Source organism: Biomphalaria glabrata, chromosome 8, assembly GCF_947242115.1.
Source record: "Biomphalaria glabrata chromosome 8, xgBioGlab47.1, whole genome shotgun sequence".
In the NCBI taxonomy this organism is placed as follows: Eukaryota; Metazoa; Mollusca; class Gastropoda; family Planorbidae; genus Biomphalaria; species Biomphalaria glabrata.
This window is the reverse complement of record NC_074718.1, coordinates 5,923,607-5,942,811: the sequence shown is the minus strand read 5'-3', so window position 1 is coordinate 5,942,811 and position 19,205 is coordinate 5,923,607. Positions and strand designations below refer to the sequence as shown.

Genomic DNA, 19,205 nt, shown 5'->3' with positions numbered 1-19,205 from the left:
TAATACTCCATCCACCATTATAATGATTTTAAATGTGTTCTGTAAAAATAGCTATGGAAGAAAAGAAAAATAGACTATTGTAAATTATTTTTTATTTCCAAGAGAAATGTATTATAATTGTTACATTCAACAAATAAAAAAAAAAAAATCAAACTGCTTGAAGCGTACAGAAACATAAAAACTTAATTATTGACATATTCAGTTTCAGATGAAAATGTAGATTTTATTAATAGAAAATCATGAGACATGTATTAAAGTGCAATTAAAAGTCACAAAAATAGCCATCAGCACTTCTAAAATAGTAAATAACAGACAAATTTAGGATCCCCTGAACCAAATTTACAAAATTATTAACTGAATATAGACCTATAGAAAAACAACAGTACTATACATTTAAAGAAAGTGTTATACAGACAGATAAAACACAATTTGCAGATCAAATATTTCAAGATTTAAAAAAAAAATTCAATCTTTTTTAACCAGATGCAGAACAATAGTTTAAACAAAATAATATTCAAACATAAAAACTTGTCAGGACGGATTAATGAGAACAAATAATAAATATCCAGATGAAGACTTTGAGATGCTTTAATAATAAAAATGAAATAGATGTACCAACTAGGAATGAGAATGTGCAAGCAAAGATGAGATCAATGGTGTGGACTGATAATAACATGAAATGGTGTCAATATTTTGCACTTATAACACCACAGAAAAATAAGTTAAATATTAAGAGGTATAACTTTTCATTCTAACAACAATTTCTTATTATAACATTTCTCTTTCTTCCAATAGTTCTGTTATATGGTCTTAGTTTTTCATTGAGTTCTTAGTAAACCCCAAGCACTCATTATGTGGATATTTTGTTTTCAATTGAATACAAAAGTAACCTACATTTGTAGACTATCAATATGATGTTAAAACTAAATTAAAACAGAATGATAAATTGGGCTCTGGGTGGAATGTTTTAAATTAAACTGCACGTTTCATTGATACTAAAATAAATAAAAAGTTGAATCTGTGCCATTTGAAACAAAATGTATTAATGTTGGAGACAAGATTAAAGCCATCAACATGATTGATATATGTTAGAACAAAAATCACACAGGCTCTATCCACTCTACCATCTGTCTGACCAGTCGGGTCTGTCATTGACATATCTTTTGGCACTTGTTGGTCGTCTCACAGCACTGCCAGGACGACTGCTAAGTCTAGAGCTAAGGGATCTTACTGATGAAACTCCACTAGAAAAAAAAAAGTAACATTTTGTTTAGCATTATAAATACAATTATTGTGACATTAACTAAATAGGCTTAAACTTCAAAATCAGATTGTGAACGCTATTTCCACAGAGAAAATATTGACAATAACAGTCTCAAACTCTATTTTCTTTTGTAAAGTTTTTATGTACTGCCCACATCCCCCCCCACCCCAAAAAAAAATGATTCAAAGGAAATTAATCAAAGGAAAATTCATGAGTCTTCTAAGTTTGTTTCCTGTTAATATTTAAATAAAACAACTTAAAGAAACATTGTGAGAAAAAAATGTTTAAGTGTTTTTATGTAGCTTTAAATTAAAGAACTAAAAGATGGAGTTATTAATTTTTTATACTCACACTTTATCCATATTTTTTGTTTTTTTCAAATGTTTTTCTAATCAAATTAAGTACTGATAAATAAAAACTCAAAATCTTGAAAACTTCCAAACAATTGTGAAATCAGATAATAGGGTAAGAATAAAACGGATCATGTACCTAGTAAAACTGGTCATGGAGCTAGCAGAGTCATCATAAGCACTCCGTTTACCAGGTCTTGATATTGGATGCAGTGCGGCTATGGGGATGCCATGCAGCATTGTAGTCTCATACTCTCTAAGCTGATTTTCTCTGGAGATACTCTTTGTGGGCTTCACTTTCTTCAAACGCTTCAAAATGGCCTGCGGAAATGAAATGGTTAAGCATTGAGTCCATTTGAGTCAATTAAAGTGGCAATTTGATTTCATTTCAACTGGTTTTGATAAAACATAACATGAGCAACTGGCATACTTGACACATTCATAAATTATTTGACTGTATAAAGTCCAGGACAAAACTGCAATGAAAATAAATTGTCAACTAAAGCATACAGTTCATCACATGTCCAAATTCTTTCTTTGTTGGATCCCAGGATTTTATCTTCTCTTGCACCCTGCCTCAGAACTATGTCCTGGCAAGTTGTTTTTGTGCAACAAGATTGGATATGGCCAGCAAGCTGTTCTATATTAGGTCAATCTGCCACCTCATCTCCCCCCTTCCCCCTTTATTAAGCAATGTGAAATCACAGTTCCAATAACCTCTTGCACTAAAAGTGACATTTACAAAAGTTGATCATAGCTTGAACAGGAATAGGAAGGAATCTGTAACAAAAATGCAGTAGTTATCTGCATTCATAGAATATTTGTTAAAATGCTGTAAGTACTCAGTGATTATAAGTCAAATAGTCAAAACTATCTCTCAAGCAAGTCTGTAGATTTGATTGTGATCGATGTATTTTTTAAAATCATATATCTGGCTTCATCAAAGTTTGACATTGCCCTTTCTAACAGAATTTAGCGCTTTCCCTAACTAATATCAGGTACGTGTTTGAGTGGGGTGGATTCAAAATCTTCACAAGGACCAATTGGTACCAAAGTCAAGTACTTAACCACTCAGCCATGACACACCGCCAGTAATACATAAAGAGAAGATTATGCTAAAGTTACTTCACGTCATTTAAATAAATTTGCGCATCATTCTTCACCAATTTAAGATGAACTAAAATTGAAACATTAATTTTCAAAATGTTAAGCTTTTTGTCCATTATTTTTATCAGTAACTAAATGTATGATAAAAGGCAATAGTTGACCTATTAAAAGAAAAATCAACGTCAATGTTATCATTGTGAATCAGCAAAATTTGAAACAAATCGGTATGCTGTGATAGTCAAATAGAAACATAACACTCAAAGTGAGTAACTTTTAGTCTTTTTTACAAAACATTTCACTATAAACTTACAATTCTCAAACAAAAACATTTTATCAATATGGATAAGTAAATAGGACTAATCTAGATAAAGGCATTTGCACTTTAGTTACCAACAGTAAAAATAGTGACATGAGATAGGAGCACATAAAGTAAATAGTATGTGCTTATTATTTGTAGAGAAAGCATGGTTACTATACAACTAGAGAAATGACTTCTAGTTTAGAGTAGACGATGGAGTCTGACTATGATAATCACCCTTCATAAATAAAGTACAGTTAATATTGCACGAGCTGTTTTGCTCAAGAATACATCTTTAGTTTATTTTGTTGTGTTGGTAAAATAGAACTTACGTGTAAAATACTGTAATTAACTGATAATTTAAAGAACAAGTATAGCAAGCAATATCAACCAACAAAACATGCCTGTAACACTACAACTGAGTATAAAACATTTACTGTCTGGAAGATTTCTACAAGGTATTTAAATGTATACTAGACAGAGAGATTTGTTCTTACCAAGTTTTCCATTTCTATTCTTCTAATATCACGTTCCCTATTCACAGCAGAAGGGGTCAGTTTCTGAGTAGTGATTGTTCTAGCACATGACCTGGAATGCTCCCTGGTGTTGACCTGACGCACAATCTCCTTGAGCAAACGATTGTTTTCCCTCTCAATCTCTCTGGTTTGATTGTCGTCAAAGGTATAATTGCCCCGCTCACTTCTGTTCACAGACATGGGGGCAAACATGACACGACGGGTGTTGGTTTTTAATCTCTGCTGTTTCTCCAGCTCTCCTACGGCTTTCATAAGGATACTTAGGTCAAGGTTACCAAGCCTATCAGGGTCATAATCTATGTCAGTTACGGGTACAAATTGTCGTTTCCCATATCTACCATCTCCATCACCCTTAGTCCTCATCTCATTTTCTCTGAGCTTAACAGATTTTCTGTCTTTGTCATGTCTAGGAGACTCCATAGGTGATACATCTGTCATATCACTGTCTGAAAGTGTCTCTGAATCTGACTTATTGGGTATCTTATTGTCTGTGGGTATTCTGACTCGACCTTTTGCAGTTTTAGGTCTCTCTTCAGCATGCCATTTGGCCTCATTCTTTTCTTCATCCCATGCCTGAGATTTGCTTTTTTGAACTTTCTTGGTTGTTCTGCCTCTTGTACTATACCCATCATCATAATCAGGTTTAGATTTGGGTGAGGATTTCTTGTGTTTTTCATCTTCTGAATTTTGGCTTGAATCCTGGTCTGAGTTCCGAGATTTTGACTTATTTTGTTTTCCTGTTTTGGCAGTAAGTTTAGAAGGCTGATCCGAATCATCAAATGATTCGGAGCTATATGATGAGTAATCTTTTTTTCCTTTTTTACTATTCTGAACTTTTTTCTTGCTGACTTCTGAAATATCTTTATCAGAGGATAGGCTGGAAGTAGTGGATCTACTGGAAACACTAACTGAAGATTTAGAAGAAACACTGTTCCTTGATTCATCCAGGTCTTTACTAGCTGACTCGCTACTGATACTTTCTGAGTCACTAGAGCTTGAATCAGAGTTTGATTCACTCAAAACATCATTTTCCTTCTTTGCTGTAGTTTTACTATCTGAATGAGAAGAGAATGAAGTGATACTCTTGGGCTGCACAGGGGGTTTTGAAATAACACTGCTTGACCCTTCATTGGGCTTACTGTCTTTGACAAAAGTATCATTTAAGTCTTTCACCGGACTACGAGGAGTTTCAAAAAAATCAAAATCCACACTTTCGTCTAAACTCTGATTGGATGCCATGACTAAATGCTGTATCTGAAATATATACAAAGTCATTGATGACAAGGAGAATAAACTGTAGATAGATTGTTGCATGAAAAAATACTCTCCTCTATAAGAAGTTTACATTATTACATAAAAAATAGGTAGGAATTAAAATATTTAATGCGAGTGGGGCAAAGTTTTTGGTCCAGAGGCACATTGAAAAAGGTGCGTACTTTGGACGGTGGAAGGAGAACTATGACACACAGTGCTGCCATTGCATCTAGAACGATGAAACAGTAAACCACTTTCTTTATGAATGTCGCGTTTTGCATGAGGGATGATCAGGACAAGGAAATGAGAGAGAGAGATAATTGGTCCATGTGTGTCCGCTTCCTCTTCCGTGCTCTAAGGGAGTAATTCTCAGCATGGTACGTTACTAATGGGGTTTCTGATTCGGTTGTGTGAGGGATATTAAACATCATTAGTCTCCCCCATGATCTAAGGAACAATTATGTAAAGTTTTATCAAGATTGGTCAAACAGTTTTGATTTTTATTCAATGAAATAAATGTACTAAATATAGTATAATATAGGCCTAGACATTAGTGAATGAGTGTCATTAGAATGAGTTATAGATCTAGAGATCTAATCTAGAGTGTAGAAGTAGAGTAGATAAATAACAATATTAATAATAATAATCAAATTGATAATCTACATAGATATATTATAATCTATACTTTATCTATATCTATACAGTATACTGTTAATACTGTTATTTATTGTAGATCTAGTAAAGTTAAGTATAGAATTCTTTAAAAATTTACAAATTATTTTACGGCGCTAGACATTTTATTACAGTCAACACAACATAATAATAATCACGCTCACCGTTCACTCAAGCAAGTTCACTGGCACACAGCACAGTGACAGGTCACAGTGAGTGACAGTGCCAAGCACTCACTGTTGAAGCAGTCGCTATTCTTCCGTTGCGATTCACTGCCTGACTAGATTTTACAACCACAAATTTAATTGAGGTAACAAATAAATGTAGATTACCAATACAATAAGTAAATAAAGTAGATATAGTATATAGTCTAGTTATTTAGATCTAGATTTTAGGACTATCTTTCAATACTTTCATCTAGAATGCAGTTCAAGGGTGTAAACAATCGGTTTCCGTAGTCCATTTTGAAGATCTTGTTTTAGCAACACTCTGACGTATGAGGTCACGTTATCAAAGTAAAACGGTGAAAAGATAAATTGTCCATGTATTGTTTTCAACATGAAAATTTGTCTAAACAGACTCAATAGTCTAATGATAATTCTATTTTACGTCTTTGATTGGATTTTTACAATATTATTTAACAAAAAAAAAAAACGCCTTATTTTTATTGGATGTAGAATCACATGGGCAGACCTCACTGATTCCAATTTTGAGCTGATTATATAGATTTACAGTAAACCCGATTTTTTTAAAGCAGAAGATCAAATTATCTAAGACATCTATATTCAAATTTTATCTGTCTGTAGGAAAAAAAAGTAACATAAATTTTAAATATATAGAATATATAAGAATTTTTAAAATTAAATTTTTAGTTACGTTGGACGGCATATCAGATTTTGTCAATCTAGAGCTCATTGTTAATAGACACCGTCTAACCCAATGATCTAGGTCAGTATTCTAGCTCTTGTTTCTTTTTCCGGTTTAGGCAGCGCGCGTTTACAAAAACTCGTTTTCTGCTTACTTTTACTCTTTCTTGAACAAGATTTTCATAAGATCTAGATTCTAGATCTATTCAAGATTAACTAGATTATACCATATTCATTGTTATTAGATTTAAAATCTAGTCAACTAGATTCTAGATCTATAATAAAATAATAATAATCTAGTCTACTTCAGACAAAAAAACAAATAAAAATGAAAAATTCTCTAAGTTTCAAGATGTTTCTTAAGAACAACTCAAATTCAATGGCCACAAAGTATCCATTTCTTAGTCGGTCTCAAATAAACTCCAGACTTAGAGCTGAATGGAAAAAGATCAGTGAGACGAACAAGCAGAAAAGAACAAACAATTTTAGCAATTCACAAGAATCGACCTTTAATCTAAATTTATCCCCAAATGTTTTTAATGGCAAATTTAGATCTATAAAACCAGTTAGAAATAATACGAAAGGTGTTGGCAGAGGATTTCAATTTCATGGCAAAGATCATTCAAAGCTTAAACCTTCAAGATTATGGTATTTAAATGATTCTAGGCACCATCTTTTTTTGTTTTGTTAGACTTCAATACTAGATTTATAATATATATATATATATATACTCACATATAGGCCTATTCTATATAGCCATAACAAGGTGGGCCAAAAGTAGGGCTACAATTAACACAAACATTGATATGTTTGAAAATTTAGATTTTGGCCTACTAAGATGTAGATCTACATAATTATATTTACATATTAAGCATTTCACATTAAAAATTTAATCTCTCAACTGCTTAAAAACAATTTTCATGTATAATTAAACATAATTGTTAAGGAGAAACAATAAAGTAACTGTAACCCAACTGAAGTACTTATTGCCCACCCTGTATATATTATTAATATTAGTTAAGATATTTTAAAGTATTTTTATACGTATGCAGCTCCTGTCAACTCAAAATCTAGATAATTTTTCCACTTCTTTTTGCTAGATTTCATTAACTAAAATCTTCCTTGTAAAAATCCAAGAAATTTTTTATTAATTTATTAAAAAATTGAAATTTATTATTTCTCCTTTGCTTAAGAGCCTTAGGCTGAAACAGCTAATAATTTAATGGCTGTGCATTCAAACCATGCATCAATTACTTAAGCCCAGTACATAGCTATTTTCTCAAAGAGGCCCTTATACTAAATTTAGAATAGACTTCGCATGGTTAGTCCTACCTCTAGTTGGTTAAGCTTTAGTTTACAAAAAAAAAATAATAATTTTTTTACAGACATTTCTATACATTTATGATACAACTACATTTTGCACTTGGCTTCTGAACGGGGGTCCAGGGTTTGAATCCTGGTAAAGACTGGAATTTTCAATTTCGGGGGACTTTTTTTTACATTTTACAATTCCTAAGTGCTTGTGTTGAATTGTAAAGTTATATCAAGGTTAAGAATAATCTTTATGGTCCAATCTAAAAACATTTTATTGCAGGAGCCCAGGTCTCCAAATCAAATCTGAGCAAGGGAGCAAATCTACTTTAGTACAAGAAAATATGTATGATTTGGGTGTTGATCTTGATGAATATGACAATATAGACATTGACCCTCTTAAAAAAGCAAGAAATAAAAATATGGAGCCTCAGGACATTGAGAAACAATCTTTTCTTGAAAACAAGTTTTCAGAATGTGAAAGGAAAAGAACACCTTTAAAAAAGTTAAAAGACAAACAATCTAGTAAACCATTTTTAGGTGGTGAAAGACATGGAGTATCAACAGAATTGAATGTACAAAGCAAAACCAGTCTGTACTGTGACCGAACATATTCAAAGGATGAAACAAAACAAGAAACACCAGTGTCTGAGGATGAGCTGTTTGATGATTATGATAACGACAACTTAAACAGTTATGATGAAGATGATGATGAAAATGCTGTCTTGCTGATTCGCAAAGACAATTGTCTTACACAAGTCTTTGATCAAAATCTTGGGAGCTTCAATGATGATGCAACCAGTTCTCATGAAAATGACAATTTTGTAACTGAAGACATAATGCTAACTAAATATCAATATGACATCACAGGTGAGAAAAATAATTGTTTATTAGAAACTGAAAGCTCAAATAACACAGCAGATTCTGCCAACACCAAACACTCAATGACTTTAAGAAGAGAATCCTTAAAACCTCAGTCTAGAGACAACATTTTCCAAAGCAAAATGCTACCAACTGAAACAAATTCTACCGAAAATTATAGTCAATCTGCAAAGCAAGAAAATATTTCTACATCTGAAGAAAAAGTAGAATGTATGACTGAAAGGTTGTTTCATTTGACTGAAGAATCAAAACCAAACAACTTATCAGTAAGTATTTTATGTTATACTTTTTTTTTGTTCCCTGGCATTGGTAACTGTTTAGCAAGTTTCAGTGGCGTAGCTAGGAATTGGGGGGGGGGGGGCTTGACATTCAACATCTTGACATGAGATAATGGTGTAATATTTAATGTAAAAACACATTTCGGACACTCATTTGGGATCCCCCACAAGTGGGGGACTGGAGGGATTTTCTAATTTGGACCCCCCCTCACCCTAGCTATGCCACCGAAGAGTATTGATAAATGATTAGTAATTGAGGGAATTGGTGACTGATTAGTAATTGACAGTATTCATAACTGATTTTTGTAGAATACTGTTTAAGTTAAATAAAGAAGAAGTATAAACAACAGGATGTTCTCCATCTTTTGCGGATTGAAAAATATTCAACGTTTATACATGTTTTTCTTAAAGGTCTACAGCCACCACAAAAAAAAAAAATTTGCCATAAAGAAATCAGTGAATGGAATATATCTTGTTTCTTCATAAACTGCAAAAGTGAAGCAGACCCCAGTTTGAGAGATTGCTGACCTATAGGTACATTTTTTAACAAAAATTTCATTTTAAATTTTCTTATCAGGATGTGAAGGTGTCCCCTAACTCTGCCACCAGTTCCCCAACGATCAATGAAGGGTCCACAGAGAGCATCTTTTATAGCTACCATGACAATACAGTTAAGTTTTAAATTTAATGAAACAATTAGTTTATTTAAGCATTATATAATTTATTATAAAAATGTTTGTTTGTAAAATGTTTTACTTATTTCGGATGTTCCTTCAGAGTTGAAGATAATTACTTCCTAGTCCAAACCTCCCGCAGGACGACGGGGGATGGGAGCGGGCAGGGTTTGAACCCGGGACCATCGATAAGTCCGAACGACAGTCCAGCGTGTAAACCGCACGACCAGACAGCCATCCCTTATACATTACTTATACCCTTTTAAAACATAAACTTTATAAATTTGTGAAATACTTTTGTTTTAATAGCATCAATCTGCAATTTTGGTCAATGACTTTTAATAAAAAAAATATTTAATGTACCAAGCAATAAATTTCTCAGTAACTTTGGCAAGTGGCCTATATTTATGCTAACAATATTCATTGTTGCAGGACATGAACAATTTGTACATAACAAAATATGATCCAAACATTCAGACTTAAGTTTCTTTCAAGTCTGTTATGATGTAAACAAAATTCAAATGTGCCCCATTTTCATTAAATGAACTTTAAATGGGATATCAGCTTTGGAAATATATTAGATTGAAACTTAGCCAATGTATGTTGTTAATACATACATTTACCATGTGCCCAATCACTCCGCAGGAAGACACTGATATAGAGATCAAAAGAACCTCCGTCATCAGCCACATGTTTGAAGAGGCTGAAGCGAAGAGAATGAACAGCATATCTACTCCCTCCAGAAGAAGGTGTGTACATCACATGACTTGAAAAAAATTCTCCAAGAATATTATTAGGCTTTCTCTCTCTTTTTTTTTTTGCATCTGCTTGCTCAGATTGTTAGGAAAAGCCAGTCTAACTAGCAAGAATTTGACATTTAAATGTTTGTTCAAAACAGAAATCAACAGCACAAAATGTAACATGTAAAAATCATGGTACCTTAAAAATTACCTCCAATATTTTTCTTTCAAACAATTTTTTTAATGAATCAAATATTAATTTAATAAATTTTTTTAAGCCATTTTTTTTTACTTAACAATTAATGATTTTAAAGTGTAGGCAAATATGTGCATATTCAAGGACACTTGTACTTTTGGTCAATTTTTTAAATTTTGAATATTAATAGCTAATTATAAGTCATTTTCTGGAATTCTGAAAATCAAGAAAGATTTCATGTGGTTATGAAGACTAAGCCTTGTCTGCCAGAAATGTAAATGTCCTCTTTTACGAACCTGTACAAGTTCCTCTTGGCCTAAAAATAGCCTATATAGTATCCTGATGTCCCTGCCTTCCATTTCTGAGCTCACAGAAAAAATTTGCCAAAGATCTGCAATCATCCTACATATGGTTTGGATACCTTATCTCTATCTTTGAATAAAACATATTGCTATTTACTGTTCAAATAGCAATTCACCAGAAAGTTATTTATGTCTTGACATTTTATGCCCATAATTGAAGTCAAGCATTTTACGTAGAAATCATTCTTAAGGGCTGTGTTTGGTAGACATGCATTCTTTAGGGAAATATGCAGACTTGTGAAAATAATTAGTTAGCACAAAAAAAAATGTTTCAGGTTTCTAGATCTTTTATGCACTTAAGTGACTTACCCAGACATTCCCACATGTAGCCACATATAAATTAGTAATGGATGTCTAACAAATGATTATAGAAGTTACAAATATTTCTATAATTTTTTTTTTCTCTTTAGGCTTTTGGCTAGCAGTCGATTCCAGACTCCAAGTAATTTTAAGATGATGCTGTTTGATGAGGAAGACATTTTTGGATTTTGTTAGTTAAGTTTTTAAAAGTTGAACTGTTCAGTGTCATTTTTGTTAACTCAATGTTAAAATATAAATTGCTGAAATTTCATGTCATATCTTAGCTACATGTAAATTATGTAAACCTATTGATTTAAACAAACAGAGATCCATAGAAATCTTGTTTAAAACAGTGTAAGTTTGATACTACTTACAAGGAAAAAAAAGCAGCCTTATCAAAAGCCAGATTTTCTAGTGCTATTTTTATTTCCAGGATATGAATGTCTCAGACACTGAGACAGAAACACACTACAATTCATAAGTTCCTCTCCTTAATAGTATTAAAATATAGGGGTAGTCAAATTATTGATTTTTGAGTTGAGTTAGTTTATTTTTTCCCCATTATTTTAAGATTATTATGAAACCACTGTGCTCCCTTAAAATTGATAATTTTGGTTAATAATGAAAGATTTGGGACTTTAAATACAATTTATTTAGAATGCAGGTCTTCTAAATAACATGTTTGTTTTTTGTGTGATAAAATCAATTATAAGTCAAAGCATTATAATGGATTATAAAAAAAAAGCAATGTGTTAATTTGTGTTTATTTTCAAGACATGGAGACTTGACAAATACTTTTAAAAAAAAGGAATAATTATATACATATTTTGTGAAATGAAAATAAAAACAATGTCATCTCATGATAAAAAAAGCTAAACTTTAACAATATCAATTGTTTTTGGATGATCCCCCAAACCCAGAAAAACCCATAACAGCAGACATGTCGGGATCTATATCATCAATGCTGTCATTAGCTTTTCTTTTTCTATCTTTCCTCTTCTCTTTTTTATATGCTTTCTGTTTTTCTTCCTGAAAAATAAATATTAAAAAAGAAATAAATGTCTCATCTAATCACAATAAATTCAACATTAAACTTCTGATTTTTTCTTTATTTATTTTTTGATCATTTGAATTACATGTTATGAACATAATTAGTTCAGCCCCAGAACTGTAATGCTGCATATGATAAACATTTTTGTATACTTGTGAATTTTGGATGCTATCTGCAGAACCAGAGAAGAAGATCCTAGCAATGGAATTGAGATGCTATAGAAGAGTCCTAGGTATCAACTGCTAAAACCGCATCACAAAGGAGATTCGGAAAAGGATCATAATAGCAACAGATCTGCACAATGACCTGCTGACCACTATAAAAAAGCGCAAACTAAAATTGTATGGCCATGTCACAAAGTCCTTCCTTCAAGAAACAGTTCCTGGAAAAAGAAGAGGCAGACAAAGAAAGCGATGGTAAGACAACATCAAAGAGTGGACAAGCCTGTCACTAGAGGAGATTCTACTTAAGACAAAGACTGAGGAATGGCGGAAGACAGTCAACAGATTATGTGTGGTGCCCTACAGTTGAACAGACTAAATGATAGGTGATCATGGTTATAGACATATCTTTGCTTAAAAGGATGAGTTACAAAGTATGAATGTCATGAAGAAAGTATGTTATCCCCTTATGTTGCTTATGACATTCTACTGTAATAGCTCAATGGAGTAAACTAAGAAACTATTCCATTGGCCAAATAATCTTTTTCAAATGTGTGGTTTATAGGCATAAACATCTTGGCTATTTAACACGGACGCTCAAGCTATATTTATTTTTGCTGAGCACCTAAAAGCAGCATGGAAACCTTCTCTCAGATACCCTCCCTGGTCCACAACTGAGTTTCAGCTAAAGCACATTGTGCATGCTATAGTTTCTACTAACTTTTGTTTCTACAAAAGTAATTTAAAAAAAAAACAAAACTTTTTTTTTTTTGCCCAATGAGACAAAAAAAAAATTACAAAAGAGTTAGTGAGATATTACCTCTTCTTGTAATTCTTTGACTCTTTCTTCAAAGTCATAGTCTTTTTTCTTTTCCTCTTTCTTCTTCTTATTTAGTTCAAATCTGGCTTTGACTTGATCTAGAGATGATCTCTCAATTTTCATGGACATCCCCAAATTTCTCTGATCTATTAAAAATATTTTTTAAAAAAAAGCAAATTTTCCGTTATCTTGAATCCAGTGATGGACAACTAAATGAAAAATATACGACTATATTGAACTTTGAAACTAGTAAGATTGTCTTGCAAAAATAATAATCAACTTACGTTTTTTGCCATTGATGTGATCCAGAAAGTTGATGGAATCTTTAACAACACAATCACACACATTGCAATAATAGCTGCAAGTCAATAATGAAGCCTAATTATTTTTTTTCCCAACAAAATGACAACTTATATATTAGGTGCACATAATAAAATACTCAGCTTAACTAAAATATTTGTAAGTGCAGAATGTATTTTTAAAAATCAAAGATAATTGCAAGACAGGAAAGGTTGGCTGCAAGCAGGGGTTGAACCTAGGAGCATCAAGATGACAGGCCAGAAAGCATACCACACAATTAAGAAGCCATAAGCATTACATTTATGTGAAAATTTTTTTTTCTTCATTTGACAATTATAAAAATTAAAGGAAATGACTTACCCTCCTTGTTGAGATGCTGGTGTTGTTTTTGTTATCACTTGAGATTTGCCAAGTTTGGAGTCCAAATCAACCTAGACATTACATATGTCACTAAATTAACAATAAAATAACTGTCACTATATTAACAATAAAATAACAATAATTTACAGTGAATTCATCTGGGCTTCTGTATTCCAAATAGTAGAGGCCTGAGACAGAATTCTTTTTAATTGAAATATTTGAAAAATATCTTAAGAGAATCCAGTTTAACTTGTTATGAATTTAACATTTTTGCAAAAGATTTGGTAATAAAAAAAAACAAGTAAAATATTAAAAACACTTTTTAAAAAAATGCATTTCTTCCATTATGAAGCTAATGACTTTTTGTAAATGCAATTACTTCACTCTTAATAACTAATGAATGATAGTGCAGGTATAAGTCTACTCAGAGTATATAAAAGTCTATTCTGGTGATATAGATCCAGACATGGCAACATTATAAGACAGTATTCTAGACTGGATCTAGACATATGGAATACAAGATTCTAGTTCTAGTGATAGGCCTATAGATTCACACTTAGAAGACGTTGCCCAAAATGTTCCTGGTCTATTTGTTTAGTTTACTCTTAAATAAGGAGGCGCTGTGGCTTCTGAATCGGGGGCCCTGGTTCGAGTCCTGATGAAGATTGGGATTTTTAATTTCGGGATCCTTGGGCGCCTCTGAGTCCACCCAGCTCTAATGGGTACCTGACATTAGTTGAGGAAGAGTAAAGGCGGTTGGTCGTTGTGCTGGCCACATGACACCCTCGTTAACCGCAGGCCACAAAATCAGATGACCTTTACATCATCTGCCCTATATACCACAAGGTCTTTACATTTTTTACTTTTACCATTAAATAAATACATGTGTGTTTAAGATAAACATTTGTCTAGATCTCCAGAGAAAATTTAATTTTACAAGATAATATTTTTTTAAAATTATAACAGCCAAACCTGAGTTTCCCCTGTGAGACCAATTAGCTAGTAGTTCTTTTCCCAAAGATACACACATAAAATGTCAAATTTCTAAGAAAATCGTTAGAGTCATTTTTGAGATCCATGCTAACCACCTTACTCTACCCACAAAGAATTTGCATTCTGATTTATGACTGTAAAAAAAAGGTGTTTAACAAACAAAATGTGGTTAATCTAAAAAAAAAAATACCCAACATACTTTTGAATACTTCTGAATGGCTTAGAAAAAGAATTTTCTATTTAGAAAGGAATAAAAAAGCAGTCTTTGATTTTAAGTTTACTTTTACTCACTTTGTAATCTCTAGGTTTCAGCAGCTCTCTTTTCACTGGTATTGTGTGCTCTTCCTCACTTTCACTGCTGTCATCTTCTAGCTCCTTCAGTCTTTCCTGCGCCAACTTTTCGTACACTTCTTTGTCCCATTTTCTCCTGTGATCAGGTACCGGTGCCTTTTAGAAGAAGAAAAATGAAATTATTTTTAAAAGTTGCTTTTTTAAATGTTTAATAGCATATTTACTTAACAGAGAAAAAAAATAACTATTCTGATTCATGTACAATATCAATATAAGACAATAATTTTGGTTCCTGTCCAAGTTAGGTAAGAAGCACTGATTTGATTATTTAAAGATTTTTTTTGCAGAAGTATGTTAATCATAGTCATAGATTTTTTATGTCCTAGATCTCTAGACTCTAGATCTAGATATATAGTAAAAATTATATAGTATAATGATCTACAGCCCTGTTGACCTATCCACATTCCCAGCCATCCGGCTTTTTGTTTACTATCCGCACCAGCTAACGGTCCTTTGAAACAAAAGCTCACCTGCTGTTGAAACCTTAAAAACTCTTGATATAGATTTTTCGCATTTCAAGATTGGTTGCTCAAAATAAAAAGAAGCCATTATTAGATTAATAAAAACCTTTGTCTGGACAGCTCTTAAGTTTTACTCTGACACCATGTAGAATATTCGCATTACACAAATAACAAACTAGTGTTTAAGAGGGAAGACATATTAGGAACTCCATTTACTACGTAAACACAATCGGTGTTGCACTGTCGCGCTAGTGTGCAAATGTACATATAATACCAATATGTTACACTTTTTAGATATTTTTTTTTTTCATATTTTATATATATTCTAATTTATTCTTAAAATAGATCTATAACATAACTAGATCTAGACTATAAGTAAAAGTATAAGAGAAACCTGATTCTGGGCATCTATGATCTAGTAATCATCATCTACTATAATTTAAATCTTACTCTTAGAATGTATTAGATCTAATCAGACTAATCCTAGACACTAGAATCTAGATCTAGACACTATGACTAGTCACTGTTCAATGAATTCATTAATGATTAATTAATTAATTCAATGATCATGAATGATCAGACTAAATTCAGACATGATCAGAATATTCACTGATTCAGAAGATCTAGAATTACTTCAATTAGCTATATATTATAATTATATAGATCTAGATATAAAAACATTTAGAACTAAATAGTTAAATAAACTTGATCTATAAAACTAGATGTTATCTAGACTAGAGTGTCACTAGCTACCATAAATAACTAAATTGGAGAAGAAAACCTACATCGTAAACACCCGACATCTTGAATCTTGGATGAATGAAAACAAAAAATAAAAAACACTAGCCTATATTGAATTTAGACTAGATCTACCAATCTAGCTCAGGGGTGGGCAAATTACGAGCAGCGGGCCTTAGCGATTTATGCGCCTGCGGACACCAACAAATATGCACTGATTATATTTCCAAAAAATAATTCATGCATATTAAAAATAAATAATTTTAAATATTTATATATATTTCTGAAATTCCTGATTCTTATGATTACTTTACCTTTACCTATCACTTAATTAGGCTGTTGGACCGTTGGGGCGCCAAGTAAGACTCCTTGGCCGTCTTTCTCCATTCTTCCCTGTCTTTTGCCTTGGTTAGAACCCCCATTCTTTAATGTTGTCCTCCTATTGCTTTCTCTGTCTGTTCTTCTTGTTCCTGGTACTGTCCCTGTAGGAAGGTCTATATGCGAGCCCCGAAGCTCTTGTAATATGGCCATAGATTTTGAGCTTGCTTAAGATAAAGAGGCTTTAAAAAGTATCTATACATGTCATTCTAAAAAGTTTAAAGGAAACAAAAGTATTCTAATTGGCAATATTTTGAAACATTTAGTTTAAGATACAAACTTTGACCATATATTTATTCATGCTATGAAGAACTGTTTTGAAAGTCTTGGATTGACATATTATGGAACAAGATGATGAGAGTAGCAACTATGGTTTCCGTGCTTGGACTAGGAAAAACTTGGATTTGATAATAAAAGTAAAGAACAACATCTCAACCAATATCTCTTACCTTTGCATTGAAAATCAAACATGCTATTGACTCAATTATTTCAGTGAAACTTATCAGAGGTAGGAGTCTTAACCACAGGCAGTTCCGAGAAGTGCTTGAAGATCTGGAAACTAAACATTTAGATGTTCAGTACCACAGTAGTATTCGCTGGCTGAACATAAGCAAGGTATTGAGAAGAGTATGGGATCTTAAAGAAGATATTGTTATATTCAATGGCATGAACTGTGACTTTGGTAATAATATTTCTAATGAAGAGAGGAGGACAGACTTCATGTTTGCCACAAACATCATTGCAATGGGTTATTTGCACATGAAATGTAATAATATGTGCATGTTAAATCTTTTCAAACAAAGCTATCCCTTTCTCTAGGCAAGCAAATGAATACATACTTTGTCATTTTTCTTTGCTAAAAGGTAAAACTGTTTCTAGTGAAATGGTTGAAAAGTACAAAGACTTATTTGGATTCATTGATTGTGAAATTTGACAAATTTCAAGACAAGAACTAGGAACCAGTTTTCAATACCCTCTGTACATCATTTAGCACAGAGGCTGATTCAGCTTTAGATGACATACCTCCAAGCAAATAATGTTCTTCTTCACTTTCATTGCTGTCATCCTCTAACTCAGTTAGGCAAGTTGCATGTTGTGTATTAAAATTAATGAATGTACCGGTCATATTAATTAACAACCAAGCAGTTAAATAATTATAGTTTTCTTTGCTGCAAGTTCAAGAATAAAATAAAACAAGCAAAAGAAAAAAGAATACTTTTTAAAAACAAAGCTTTATATATGTATATATATAAATATGAGAAAAAAAAACGCTAATTACTGCCATTTATCTGAAAATGGCAGGGTTTAGCTCCCTTTCTGCTACATAAATTAAAATGAACTAATCTATTAACTAATTGGTTAATTTTTGGATTGATTGGTCTATTGTCATCAACTATGAATAATTAACTGAAATTTCAACTTGATCCAACAATGGGAAGGGGTAGAAAAAAGTGATAAAATGTAGCAAGGGGATTAAATCCATATATACATCCACATCTCTCATTAGGTTGCATTTATTGACATTATTTCCCATGGAGTAAAAAAATACTAGACAGCATTGATCCATTAGAGATGCCTTTTGCTGCTCTTAGAGCACAACATGAGGTGATATGAATTGAGATTTGCCACTTGTGTATTATTTTGCCAATAAACAATGGTACTATACATTAAGAGTCCAAACGATTATTTTTTGTTGATTTGGATTTAAGTACATCTAATCCAACCTTATTTTACTTTTTATGATTAATAATTTTTTGATAATAATGAAACACTTTGCAATTTTATTTTGAGGAAATGAAAAAATATTTTTGTTTTTTATTGTTAGATATTAAATTCTATTATATTTCAAAGTAAATGTTTTTCCATTATTTATTTACTATTAAGACTAAAAATCCAGTTTAATTTTAAATATCAATGTGTTAATATTAAATGTTTGATAGATAAAAATGTAAAGAAAGGAGATGTAATTAATATTATGGTTACACAATTTTCCTTTATTAAACTTAAGTGAAGCCTGGCAAAAATTTAAAGTACTTTGTTCTCTAGCAGAAGGCTTATTCTTACAATTATTTTAAATATTAATAATTGCTTGGAATATGAAGCTTCACAAGCAACTTCAACATATTTGCAAGTAGTAGGCCTACTGGTTAAAATCACTAGAGGTTGGGGCTTTTTTTTTTTTAAGCAGTGTATTAATATTACTGGTACGAACAGTTGTGTGGTGAATTCTTAACCCTGTGAAAGATCAAAATTAATCCAATAGTGATGATATTTGAATCAAATGTAGCATTAGAAAAACAGCAACCTTGAGTACCGGTAGACTGAATAACTCAATTTTTTTTATTAACTCAAATTTGTGCATTTCAATAAATCAACCTCTTATAAGTATTCACACAGCCTAGGGCTAAAATAATGTTTACAATAATGTTTATGGGATAGAAAGTGAGCCCTGGAAATGAGATCGTATAGCTTTTATATAACAAAAGTGTATATTATAGTATG

At 32.0% G+C, this 19,205-nt stretch overlaps 3 protein-coding genes across 5 annotated transcripts; 1 reads left to right on the top strand and 2 right to left on the bottom strand.

Annotated features, from left to right (window-relative positions):
* Positions 1 to 81: 81 nt before the first annotated feature.
* Positions 82 to 5,986, bottom strand: LOC106057307 (cilia- and flagella-associated protein 97-like). 2 transcript variants are annotated; one of them, XM_013214453.2, is made up of 5 exons: positions 5,893 to 5,986; positions 5,646 to 5,761; positions 3,517 to 4,809; positions 1,754 to 1,935; positions 82 to 1,244 (listed from the first exon to the last, which is right to left on the bottom strand). In XM_013214453.2, exons 3-5 carry the CDS (start codon positions 4,792 to 4,794, stop codon positions 1,121 to 1,123), a joined length of 1,584 nt encoding a protein of 527 aa, XP_013069907.2. In that variant the 5' UTR covers positions 4,795 to 4,809; positions 5,646 to 5,761; positions 5,893 to 5,986; the 3' UTR covers positions 82 to 1,120. The 2 variants fall into 2 exon arrangements, with proteins under 2 accessions (XP_013069907.2, XP_013069908.2); XM_013214454.2 differs by lacking the exon at positions 5,646 to 5,761 and having other exon boundaries at positions 5,814 to 5,970.
* LOC106057308 (uncharacterized) lies at positions 5,707 to 12,190 on the top strand. Of its 2 annotated transcripts, none has more exons than XM_013214456.2 (5): positions 5,707 to 5,791; positions 7,942 to 8,806; positions 9,396 to 9,488; positions 10,138 to 10,241; positions 11,201 to 12,190. In XM_013214456.2, the coding sequence occupies exons 2-5, from the start codon at positions 8,003 to 8,005 to the stop codon at positions 11,283 to 11,285; spliced, it is 1,086 nt and encodes a 361-aa protein (XP_013069910.2). In that variant the 5' UTR covers positions 5,707 to 5,791; positions 7,942 to 8,002; the 3' UTR covers positions 11,286 to 12,190. The 2 variants fall into 2 exon arrangements, with proteins under 2 accessions (XP_013069910.2, XP_013069909.2); XM_013214455.2 differs by lacking the exon at positions 5,707 to 5,791 and adding an exon at positions 6,466 to 6,995.
* Positions 11,839 to 16,475, bottom strand: LOC106057309 (zinc finger matrin-type protein 2-like). Its single transcript, XM_013214457.2, has 6 exons — positions 16,373 to 16,475; positions 15,067 to 15,222; positions 13,783 to 13,853; positions 13,407 to 13,480; positions 13,123 to 13,268; positions 11,839 to 12,119 (listed from the first exon to the last, which is right to left on the bottom strand). Exons 1-6 carry the CDS (start codon positions 16,388 to 16,390, stop codon positions 11,979 to 11,981), a joined length of 606 nt encoding a protein of 201 aa, XP_013069911.1. The 5' UTR covers positions 16,391 to 16,475; the 3' UTR covers positions 11,839 to 11,978.
* Positions 16,476 to 19,205: the final 2,730 nt, after the last annotated feature.